We start from the raw sequence: 13285 nt of genomic DNA on the forward strand, positions 1-13285 counted from the left end.
TTTTCTCTGTGAAGTATCTCGTTCGGCAGGACACTGATAATTGTTCATAGCCATCTCCTCTAACAATTCATATGCCTCATCAGCCCCTTTACTCATGAAAGAACCACCTGCTGCTGCATCTATTATAGTGCGAGTAGTACCGCAAAGCCCATTATAAAAATTGTGGACTAACATCCACTTCTCTATACCATGATGAGGGCATTTCCTGAGCAGGTCTTTGAATCTTTCCCAAGCATCATACAATGATTCTCCCTCATTCTGATAGAAGTTATTGATTTCTCCCCTCAACTTAGCAGCTTTTACAGGAGGAAAGAACTTTGAGAGAAACTTCTGAGCTAGTTCCTCCCATGTATTGATTGAGTTGGCCTGTAGAGAAATAAGCCAAATTTTTGCCATGTCCCTTAGTGAAAAAGGGAACAATCCCAGCCTTATTGCATCATCGCTCACCCCATTAAACTTAAACGCTGCACATAGCTCAAGGAAATTCACTATGTGCAAGTTAGGATCCTCATTAGGGAGACCACCAAACTGGACAGAAGTCTGGACCATTTGTATCATCGCCGGCTTAATCTCAAAGTTATTGGCAGTAACAGTCGGCGGCCTAATGCACGAGTGCACTCCTGTGACAGCGGGGAGCACATAATCTCTTAATGCTCGCACATTTTGGTCCTGAGCGATGTGATTTTGACCATCATTATTGTTAACCCCGTCTCTTTGGTTGGCAGCCATTGATGCTTCCAACCTCTTTTTCCTTCTGTTTTGTCTGCAGGATCTTTCGATTTCAGGATTAACAGGCACAAGATTTGCAGATCCTTCACGTCGCATACAAAAGATTCACCTATTAAAACAAAATGATACAACTTGGATTAGTTCAAATAATAAAAACAGCCAAATTAGAATAAAAATTAACTATTTTGATATTAATAGAATATCAATTCCCCGGCAACGGTGCCAAAAACTTGTTGCGAATTTTTGCTACTGCGCAAGTATACGCAATCGAATAAACAAGTAATAGTAGTGGAAATATAGTATCGTTCCGTCAGGGAATTGATCTAATAATTACCAATAGCAAACTTTTATTTCTATTTGACTAATGAAAATTTAGTGACAATTAACAATGAACAATAAACTAGCAAAGCAAGATTTAATTAACGAAATTTAATATAAGTGAAATATTAGAGTATTCTAATTTCATCAACCTTCAATTCTATTCAATCAATAATACAACTAATATGTTTCTTTGATCTATGGTTATAGCAAGTTTACTATTGACAATTCTATTCTTTCTCAAGATATAAAATATTCAGTTTACCTGTGAATTTTCTACATGTCTGTGATAAATTCTACACATAAACCGCATTAAGAACAAAACCCTAATTGCTACACAAACTAATTTGATACTTTCGTTCTAAATTGAAATCTATGTCTATTGTCTAGAGCTATTCCAATTCTCACTTTTCAGATATTGAATTAAAACCAATAATCATGCAACAGATGTCCAATCAATTACAAGCATTAAACATAAGAACAATAGATAACCATAAATTCAAAGATTCATAGAAATTGCATTAAAGATGAATAGAATATCTAGTGACTACATTAAAATACTCTAAATAAAAATTTAGTTCATAATATTAAACTTCATCACACAATCTAAAATTCAAAAGCATAAATAAATACAAACAAAATAAACGTGGATTCTTCTCTGTTTCTGTCCCTCTGCCGTCAGAATGCTTCTTTCTTTCTGTCCTTTTTGATCTTCTTTTTATTCTTTTTACAAAAATCCAAAACCCTACGAATTTCCATGATAATTTCCAAAAATGCCCTTGTGCCGATATATCGCCTATGATGCTGCGATATATCGCCTGTTGGATGTTCTCGATAAAAATACGAGTTTCTGATGTCGTTTATGCTAAGCCGAAATTCCAAATTCCTCAAGCAGCGATATATCGCCCAAGACCGGCGATATATCGAATGTACCATATTTCCAAATATTAGTCAATTTCGGCTACTAAAACAGACATTTATCCAAATTCTCAAACAAATCAGAATTATAACGACACACTGCACAAGTTCACCAAACAGATTAAATAGAAACTTTCTCTTGAGAAAAACAACCAAATCAATCTGAAAAGGTTATAAATAAGCGTATATTTTGTACGCTTATCAGTCTTCTCGAACCAGGAGTGCTAGTCGTAATACAATTGCTCGAAAGCTTCAGGTTTAGGTCGTTAGAAGTCTAGGCTGTCATATCTTGCCTTATACAATTTCAGTTGCATCTTAGACAGTTGAATTTTAATTTTGAGTCTTCCTGTTTGTGGTAATCTTCAATGTTTTGATGATGGAAGAATGAACTATTTCTATATATGTTCTTGATGGGTTGGTTTACTAAAAACCAATACATGTAAGATGACTACCTTTTTTTTGCCAGACATATGGACTTTGTTCCACTTTGGATCATAGACTTGGTCATTAATGGTTAATATTTTGGTTATGCTAGATGGATTGGAGGTATGAAGAAGAAGTTAATATAACTTCCTATTTATGAATTGGATTTAACTTTGAATCTCTAATTTTAAAAAAGAACCTCTAAATTTGACAAAACTTTGTATTTGTAATGTTAAGCCATTGAGGAATGTTAAAATTTTGTATTTCAATGGCCAAGTACATGAGTTATAGTTTAAGATTATTTGAAAAAAAAATAGTGGCAGTAAAACATATATTGGTATTTATAAGCAATATCTTCAAACCATTACGATACTTGTCGATTAAGTGATCACCAAAAGGCTTGATTAAATTCTTTAATCTTAAAAATACAACCCAATATTTATTTCAAACAGTACTTATTTGATTGACAAAAATTAGTACAATTTATGGTTTTGATTGGAACCAAGTTTTAGTAAAGCTTGTGCACAAAATGCAAAGTTCAAAAGGCAATTGTGTACTAGCACATCACAAAACATTTTAACTAATAATAATTTTAACTTTAGAATTTTGGACTTATTGATGTAAACATAATGAGAACATAACCATTACACAAAAGAATACAATAGACAGACATATAATAAATAGCCTAAGCCTCATGCATTCTTTCTTCTTGTTTGCATAATTATCCTCTGCCACTTTCAGACGCTCGATTAAGATGCACATTGCTTCCGTCGACCTGTTAGAAAACTTAGGTTCACACCAACTGAAGTGGCCACAACCAACTTGATCCAGGGTGGTATGTTCAGACCATCATAATTTGTAGAAGATTGTGTTAAAACAGAAGAAACAAAAAATGAAAACTAGTAACAAATAATAAAGAAAGTTAGCAAGAGGAAAGCTTACATAATTGGGACAACCATAGAACCATTTGCCTATAATTTTTGTGGCCCATGATACTCGGATCACAGCATCCTCTCCACAGCGACATTTTCTTACATTATATGAGAAGTTGCTAGATCCCATACTAAGTGAACCTTCAATGTTCGTCTCACTGCGATAGTTCACATTATTTTCACATTGCACACCTCCCTGGTGGCCAACACATTGTAAATTTAAAGGGTCAATGTTTTTTTAATGTTCCATGATATTTTGAAAGAGAACCACTACAAGTTAAAGTTGTGAATGGTAAATTTATAAGTGGTGAATTCATATAAATTCATAGGCAGAGTTTGATAGAGAGAAATTGAAACTTTGGAGGGGTTGTCGATAAATGTGCATCTCAAACTAGGGAGTAGGGATTTGGTAGGAGTAGTCAATTGTTAAAGTTTGGTAATTGATTGGACTGCACAGTAAAATTTTATCTCTTTTAGTACTTTGAATCTAATGCACTATGCAAACCCATTGGTCAAGAAGCAGAGATATAATTTTTTTTCACATTATAAAAATGTATAGCCATAATCTTAGGCACACGTTTTATCCCATGCTAATAAGTCCTCACCTACCTCTCGCATAAAGTAAGGCTTTTTGCGAAATACACGTTAAAATAATACTACTACCATTTCAATAAATAGCAATGTTAATGTTTAATTAATTTAATTCACTTGGATGATAAAGTTTTTAATACTTTTACGTTATGAATGTAATTTTATTATTTTCTAACATTTTTAATAATTCAAAGTTACCCCTGATTACTTTGGGTCACAAATAACCAATACGGAATAAATCTTGCTAGTAAATTTGCTTTTGTCTTGTCTACTAATTCAAATTTTTTAAAGCATTTGTTCTTGAGGTCTTGATTAGTACATAAAAATGTTATTTTATTATTCTTAAATATTAAATAAATTCAGTTTTAAATAATATTTTTTGATGATATTTTTTCGTCAACCAAAATTAAATGTTTCAAATGTTTGCACTATTAGTGGCGTTAGACATAGTCAAATATTTCAAATGTCACACCCAGTAACCTAATTAGATAATTGTTCCCAAATTCGTTCTCAAATTATGAGAGATTAGCTTGGAGGTTGCAATTTGTGGATACAAATGATGTGGTTTCCTCATTAGTAGGGTTGTTGGGCGAGTAAATGGGGTATTAAGGATGTTAGTACCATAAGTAACAATAAACACGATCAAAATATTCCATATATCACACCTAGTAGCATAATTACTAAATGGTTACCAAATTAGTTATCAATTTATGAGAGATTAGCTTCGAATTTGTGACTTGTGAGTTTAAATGAGTGACTAACTGGGATATTAAGGGACGTTAGTATAATCTAACTAGTGAATGATTACCAAATTAGTTCACAAATTGTGAGCAATTAGCTTCGAGGTTGCAAATTGTGAGTAAAAATGATGTTAAGTGTGATATTAAGGGATGTTTAGTATCATTAATGACACTATACATAGTAAAAATAAGTTCTAAATATCACATCTAGTAACCTAATTAGTAGATGATTACCATATTAGTTATCAAATTGTGCGAGATTACCTCGGAGATTGTTAGTACAATTAGTGACACTAGGCGTAGTCAAATGTGTCAAATCTCACAGTAAGTAGCCTAATTAGTAAATAGTTACCAAATTAGTTTTAAAATTATGAGCGGTGTAACGCCCTGGTTAGGCAAGACCATTACACCATGTGTTTGAAATGGTGCTTAGCCCGCAAAGCGAGTCATTTGGACTTAAATGTGTAATTAAAACTAAACAAAGGTTAGGTATTAAAAAAGTGACCCAAAATACATTTAAAAGGTTAATTACAATAAAAGAGTTACAACTTGCCAACGAGATGATCCAACCCTACCACGTCCCTAGGAAAAAAAAATTACCATGCTCCAATTCGAAATCATATGTTGTATGGGATTGGTGGAGGCAATATTGTAAGACTCTACGATGTCAGAAATGGAGATAAGATTTTGCAATGGTATCTAGCAAAACTCTTGCATACTACAACCTTCTCTAATGCCATACACTAGCGAAACAATCATTTAGTGTTCACCACAGGAAAACAAGAGGTAACAGTATGTGATTTGAATACGGCCACACCAAAACGTGTGCTTACAACATGGGTCGAAGTTGGTGAAATAATGGCTAGTTATGTTGGAGATCAACCAAGGGACATCACTTTGAGAAATTATTACAGGTAATAAATAATTATCAAGATTATTATTCTTGGCTTAAGTTAACTTCTACATTATATTCCAATCGGAATATTCATTTAATATATACACATCCTAACTCCAACATTTCACTTGTACCATTATAGGATGCCAAATACAAGTGGAATTGATGGAGTCTACTGCACAAACCATGAACTTTACATATTTGATCTTCGATCTTGCACTACCCATCAAATACGCCTTACACACTTTATCTCCGCAGTGAAGTGTGTTCACTATCACTACAAGAAATTCATCTTTTACCTACCAATTTTTTACCTACCAATATTTATGGGTAGATAAATTATTATTTACCTACAATTATATTTTTGTAGCAAATATTCGTAGGAAATTCTCGGTTAAAGTAGGTGGGGTTATAAATTTTATTTTTACCTACCATTACTAATCGTATGTAAAGGCTTTACCTACCATTATGTTTGGAGGGAAATTTTATGTTGATTCCCACCAATATTTCCCTCCAATAAAGTTGATGTGGACGCTGACCAGACCGCTGACTCACCCCTTAATTAACATGTGGACCACTTATTGTGTCACACGTGTATCATTTTTTTTTTTAAATAAAGGATTTATAAAATCCTTTTTTATATCCTTCACCCTTACCCTAATATAACCTAACCCTAATTCTCTTCCTCACACCCGATCGAGTTCCTCTCTCCTCTTCCCTCGATCGCCTCTCTGCTTCTCTTTACCCCGACCGCCTCTCTGCTTCTCTCCCCGACCGACTCGCTGCTTCTCTCCTCTTCTTCTTTACCCCGAGCGTCTCTCTGTTTATCTCCTCTTCGTTCAACCGATTGGTTATACGAGCCCCCGCCCTCTGAAATCGATGAGCCCCCGCCCCTCTGTATTTGACAAGCCGCCGACCTCTGTTTGAACCATGGACTCCCTTTCTAAACCGTGGCTTTCCTTTCTGAAGTCATTTGATTGTTTAGGTATTGGGTTTTATTTTGTGATAATTTTTTCTGTGAGTTATTTTTGTTGGTTTTTTTTGTGATATTCCTGGCTTATGGTTTTTGCTATGTCAGTGGGTTTGTGGGCTTTGGGTCGATCATCAGATTAAGGGTTTTAGATGTTTGAGATTCAAAGAGGCTTGGTGGCTTTGAGATTCACACGGCTTGGGTGACGGCTTTGAGGTATAACATTGTGATTTATTTTGGTTAAATCCCCACTAATTTGAAAGATTAATGATGATCATTATTCTGAGGCCTTCAATATTTTTTTGTGATGTATATTTAATATAATGTGTTTAGTATAATCTGTGATGTATATTTTATAGAATATGTTCACTGTGGTTTGTCTTACCGATTAGGATTCTATACTGTTTTGGGGTTTTTGTTCATGTTTAGTTTTAATCTTAGTTTGGGTTTTAATCTTGTTGGGGTTTTAATATGTTCATGTTCATTGAAATTTGGCTTGGGTTTTAATCTTGTTGGGGTTTTACTGATTTTGTTCACTGTTATAATTTGGTTGTCACTAGTTTGGGGTTTTAATCTTGGTTTAGGTTTTAATCTTGTTGGGGTTTTAATATGTTCATGTTCATTGAAATTTGGTTTGAGTTTTAATCTTGTTGGGGTTTTACTGATTTTGTTCACTGTTATAATTTGGTTGTCACTGGTTTGGGGTTTTAATCTTGGTTTAGGTTTTAATCTTGTTGGGGTTTTGATATGTTCATGTTCATTGAAATTTGGTTTGAGTTTTAATCTTGTTGGGGTTTTATTGATTTTATTCACTGTTATAATATGGTTGTCATTGGTTTGGGGTTTTGTTCTATATAGAAAAGGGACATTTTGGTTGTCACATATAATATGTTTTGTCTTAGTTTTATATATATTTTTTAGTTTCTTGATTTATATATATAGTTGTTATTTGTCTTGTTTTATATATTTTTTTGGCCTATGATGTTCACAAATGATTATGATTGTTATGTTTGGTGATTATGTGGCTTCTTGTGCCCATATGTATTTGTTGGTATACCTAGTCATATAAATGCCCATAATAATTCATATTATATAAATTTCTGAAATCTTTATGATGATTAAAGTGGGGATATCTTATTTGTAATCTTCATGTAATATTGTATCAAGTTTGAACAATGACAAGTTTAAATAGGAATTTTTTGTATATTATATTTAGTTTATCATTGTATTAAGTTTGAACAATGAAAAAAAAATTCAATTATTAAGGATAATTTGTGCCACCAACATTATGTATATATATATATTTTGCTTTTATAGATTTAATTGAGAAAAATATCAATAATCAACTTTTTTCTTTTCAATAAGTATTTTTTTTTATCAATAATCAACTTAAAAATTATTTTTTTTAATAATGACATTTTATGAATAAATTTAACCAAAAATAGTTTGCCTATAAGAGTAAATTTTAAATAAAGAGATTATACAATAAAATTTTGAAATTGACAGTATTCATAAATTAATTTGGTGATAAAATTTAGAAATTTAGAAATTAACAAAAAATAAAATAATGACATTTTATGAATAAATTTAACCAAAAATAGTTTGCCTATAAGAGTAAATTTTAAATAAAGAGATTATACAATAAAATTTTGAAATTGACAGTATTCATAAATTAATTTGGTGATAAAATTTAGAAATTAACAAAAAAATAAAATAATGACATTTTATGAATAAATTTAACCAAAAATAGTTTGCCTATAAGAGTAAATTTTAAATAAAGAGATTATAAGATGAATTAATTTGGTCATAAAATTTAGAAATTAATAGTTGTCAAATCATTAATTAATTTTAAATTAAAATTAATTTATGATAAAATTTGAATCTATTCATAAGATTTACAAACTTCATAATTAGTTTACGAATTAGTTTAATTCGTAAGAGTAACAAAATTTCATAATTAGTTTATGAAAAAGTGTAATTCATAAGATTAAGAAATTTTTATAATTTCTTAAATAAAACACAAATCATAAATTTGTACTAATTATATAAATTTTTCATAAAATTTAAACTTAGTAATTGTTTTGTTTCTTGCTAGTTTTTATTACTAGGAGGAGTGTCAAAATACCAGCAGAGGTTGATTTCTTATGGATCGTAGGTGGATTCACATACTTGATAAGTTATCACCAGAATACGCTGCTGGTATAAACAATTTCATAAGTGTTTCAAGTGAGTTCAGAAACTCTAGTGGAATGGTATTATGCCCGTGTCGGCGATGCATGAATAAACAATCACAATCTTTGAATGTGATCAAGTTACACTTGCTCACTCATGGATTTCTTAGTACTTATACTACTTGGACCCACCATGGTGAGGAAATAGAGGGTGTTGAAGATGAAGTGCTAGCCGATGTTGAGGATGCTGAAGCAACCGATGATTTGTCTGCAGGCTTACAAGATGCTTTTGGTGGTCCATATTTTGATATCGGTCCAACGAGTGATTTCATTGACAATGAATTCCCTCGCAATTCTAATGACAAGTATGATGCCTTGTTAGATTCGGTTCATAATCCTTTGTATGAGAATTGTACAAAGTTTTCTGTCCTAAGTGCTGTCGTAAAGTTAATGAATTTAAAGGTGATTAACAAATGGACAGATAAAGGCTTTGATGACCTTTTGAAGTGTCTTAAGGAAATGTTACCCGATGGTAATCATTGCCCGATAAGTTATTATCAAACGAGGAGGCTTCTATCTGAAGTATGCTTGGGGTACGAGCAAATTGATGTGTGCCAATATGATTGTGCATTGTTTTATGGTGAGAATGCAAATGCTACAATGTGCCCTATATGCAAATCTAGTCGTTATGTGCGAAATAAAATTCCACATAAACGACTTAGATGGTTTCCAATCAAGGCTCGACTGAAACGCTTGTTTAGCTCAAAGCATACTGCCAAGGTTATGCGATGGAATAAAGAGGTGCGCAAAGATGAACCCGGTATATTACGTCATCCAGCTGATGGGGATGCTTGGAAGCACTTTGACAAGACATACCCTGAATTTGCAGTGGATTCGAGGAGTGTGAGAATGGGACTAGCGTCAGATGGGTTTAACCCTTTCTCAAACATGACATCCACGTACAGCTTATGGCCTGTGATATTAATTCCATATAACATGCCGCCTTGGGCTTCTCCGAATGGAACAAATTATCTCATGTCATTATTAATACCAGGGCCTAAATCTCCTAGAAAGGATTATGATGTGTTTTTGAGACCACTGATTGAAGAACTTAAGGAGTTATGGGAGGGAATTGAGGCGTATGATTCATATGAAGGGTGTATGTTTAAACTTCGAACCGCTATCTTATGGACAATCAGTGATTTTCCAGCTTATGCCTATTTATCGAGATGGAGCACTGCTGGGAAATTAGCATGCCCTGTTTGTTTGGAAGATACGAGATCTAAAAGAATAACTGACAAACAATGTTTCATGGGGCATCGATGTTATTTGAGAAACAACCATTCTTGACGAAAGAGTAGAGAGTATGATGGGGCTAATGAGTTTCGTCCCCCACCTAGAACTTTTACTGGTACTAAAATTTTAAAACAACTTGAACAAGTTCCAACTCGTACAACTGGTAAGGCCCCAAGTAATTCTTCAAGCAAGCGTAAGCGTGGAGAGAATGAATTGAATTGGTGTAAAAAAAGTATTTTATTTGAATTGTCGTATTGGTCACAACTCTTATTGCGTCATAATCTTGATGTGATGCATATAGAGAAAAATGTGTGTGATAACATTATTGGAACCCTTTTAGATATTGAGGGTAAATCAAAGGACACGTTGAAGGCTCGTAAAGATTTAGAAAATTTGAATATTCGCTCTGATCTTTGGTTGAAGAAGTCATCCAACAATAAAATTGAAAAACCCCATGCAAGCTATACTTTGACTAAAGAAGAATGCAAGGAATTTTGTAAATTCATTCGAAGTGTTAGATTACCGGATGGATATGCTTCGAATATAAGTCGATGTGTAACTGATAATGACAAACTAGGAGGCATGAAAAGCCATGATTGTCATATATTACTTCAAAAAATATTACCAGTTGCCCTATTACCTTTTTTGACAAAGGAAATTCGAACAACTTTGATTGAGCTATGTCAATTCTTTCAAAAGATTTGTGCCAAAACTATTCAAGTTGATGACATAACTAAATTGAAGGATGGAATTGTTATTATCTTGTGTAAATTAGAGAAAATATTCCCTCCTTCATTTTTTACCGTAATGGTCCATCTTTGTGTCCACCTACCAGATCAAGTATTGTTAGGTGGTCCAGTTGCTTCACGATGGATGTTCGGGACTGAACGTCATATGGGGTTGTACAAAAAGTATGTCAGAAACATGTCAAGACCTGATGGTTCAATTGCCGAAGCTTTTGTTATTGATGAAGCTGTAACTTTCCTGTCAAGATATGTTTCTAACATAGAGACGAGATTCACACGTCCCGAGCGTAACTGGGATTTTCCTTCTACAAGTCATCAATTTGACATTTTCAATTCCAATGTTCGTCCAATAGGCGCATCATCTACGAAGTTGTTGGATTCTTTCAGTAAAACCGTTCAATGGTATATACTGAATAATTGTGTTGAAGTTATTCAAGACTATCTCGAGTAAGTAATTCCCAATTCATATCTTCTTTCACTTACCAATTTATATTAATTCCCAATTCTAACTGCCCAATATATATGTAGCGAGCATAAAACATTGTTGGAAGAAAGGGGCCTTTCTGGTGAACAAATTCTTACTGCCCAAATGAAAGAATTCCCTTCTTGGTTTAAGACAAAGGTATATATATGGGATTATCATTAGAATTGTTTCCTTATTTCAGAAATTTCTAAGTAACATGTTTCTTTTTTCATATAGATATCTAAACTCCGAGTTCAACAATCTTCTCTTGCAAACGATGATTTATATTCTCTATCACAAGGTCCTTTAGAACGATACATGAGTTATCATAGTTGTATTGTAAATGGTGTTCGATTTTGGTGCAAGGATCGTGATGATAATCTTCGTACACAATGTTCTGGAGTTTGCACTGAAGGGGACCATGACAACGATACTATTATGTATTATGGGGTTTTGCTAGAGATTTTACAATTGTCATTCCTTTTTTTATCGAAAAGTGTTCTTATTTCGTTGCAAGTGGTATAACTCGAATCCTAAAGGAAACTCTATTTATGTGGATCATAATTTGACATTCATTAACACATCCACAAATTGGTTTCTCGACGAACCATTCATTTTGGCAACTCAAGCACAACAAGTTTTTTATTTGCGTGAAATGAAGCGTGGTTCAAATTGGAGAATTGTTCAAAAAGTAAATCATCGATCGATTTATGACATTCCAGAAAAACCCCATGTCGAGGATGACTCATTGAATAATGATATTTTCCAAGAAGACCATTCATTTATGCTGCCACCTTTCCAACCAACTGAGGATTTGATTGATAGTTCCTCTTTAGTACGTACTGATGTTGCACCTCTAAGTCTTTCAAGTGAATTTGTTCAAATGAATATTGGCAGAGACGTAGATGAAGATGAGTATATTGATGTTAACGAAGATTTTGATGATGGAGATATCTTCTTTGATGAAGATGTGATATGTTCTAGTGATAGCGAGGCAGAAACTGACTTAGAAGAAGAATTTGATGATGACATAGAATCTTGAAAACATTGTATTTAATTTTAGATGCATTATAATTTGATGACGAGACAGAGTTTTGAAAACATTGTATTTAACTTTAGATGCATTCTAATTTGATGATGAAACAGAATTTTGAAAATATTGTATTTAATTTTAGATGTATTCTAATTTGATGATGACCACTATAAGCAGCTTTATAATTTTCTAATCAACATTTATTTTATGAAATAGTTAGTTATCATGGCACCTGGACGTCGTAAAACTCGTTCTGTACAAATTGACGAGTCTAATAATACCAGTGAACAAGTTAATCGCACTACTCGTTCCACCATTCCTACTGAGCAAGCAAGTCAACAACAAGAAGTCCGTATCACTCGCTCCACTGTTCATGTTCTACCACCTCGACCAAATTCTCGCACCACCCGCTTTACTATTCATAGAGATCCACCTGCACCACCTAAAGTTAGCATCCCCCCCATTGTTCAGAGTCAACAAGCTGCATCCGCTGTTGACTCTGATGCTGAACATAATGTATCTCAAACACCATCTGGTATGTCTAATGCAGTTTAAATTTTGTAGTTTTGAAAATATGATGAATTTAAACTTACTTTTTTTTTTATAGAATCAAGTGGTCCTAGTATTAGCAAAACGCGTGGTGCTACTCGTGGATACAAAACTGCTAGTGTTGCGAAGGCAACTCAAATTGGGAAGTTGCCTGTTGTATTTGAAGCTGAGTGTCGTCAGCCTATTTGTGGAAATGCTGAGAAATTTAATAACGAAATTGGATTTATTGTTCGCAACCACGGAACATTTCATTACAAGGATTGGAGATTTGTCCCCAAGGATGTGAGAGCTCCATTACGACACTTTCTTCTGGTAAGCTTTATATTCAAAATTTTATGTTATAAATTAGAATAATATAAAAATTATATTAATTTATTTTACATAATTGTAGGATTCATTTGATATAGACTTGCATGATGAGACCACTATAAAATGCATTGACGATCAAATGAGAAAAACTTGGAAGAATTTCAAGTACAAGTTGCATGGATATTTCAAAGATATTGGAGGA

General features: G+C 33.2%; 1 protein-coding gene and 1 non-coding gene across 2 annotated transcripts; both read left to right on the forward strand.

The window, feature by feature from the left end:
* Positions 1–184: 184 nt before the first annotated feature.
* Positions 185–291, forward strand: LOC133798981 (small nucleolar RNA R71). The gene has a single exon (XR_009876192.1). It is a non-coding gene; the product is annotated as a small nucleolar RNA R71 (small nucleolar RNA).
* An 8369-nt stretch (positions 292–8660) lies between these two features.
* LOC133795465 (uncharacterized) lies at positions 8661–12234 on the forward strand. Its single transcript, XM_062232916.1, has 6 exons — positions 8661–9947; positions 10044–10176; positions 10285–11176; positions 11258–11351; positions 11430–11594; positions 11710–12234. The coding sequence occupies exons 1-6, from the start codon at positions 8661–8663 to the stop codon at positions 12232–12234; spliced, it is 3096 nt and encodes a 1031-aa protein (XP_062088900.1).
* Positions 12235–13285: the final 1051 nt, after the last annotated feature.

Source organism: Humulus lupulus, chromosome 8 (assembly GCF_963169125.1).
Source record: "Humulus lupulus chromosome 8, drHumLupu1.1, whole genome shotgun sequence".
NCBI lineage: Eukaryota > Viridiplantae > Streptophyta > Magnoliopsida > Rosales > Cannabaceae > Humulus > Humulus lupulus.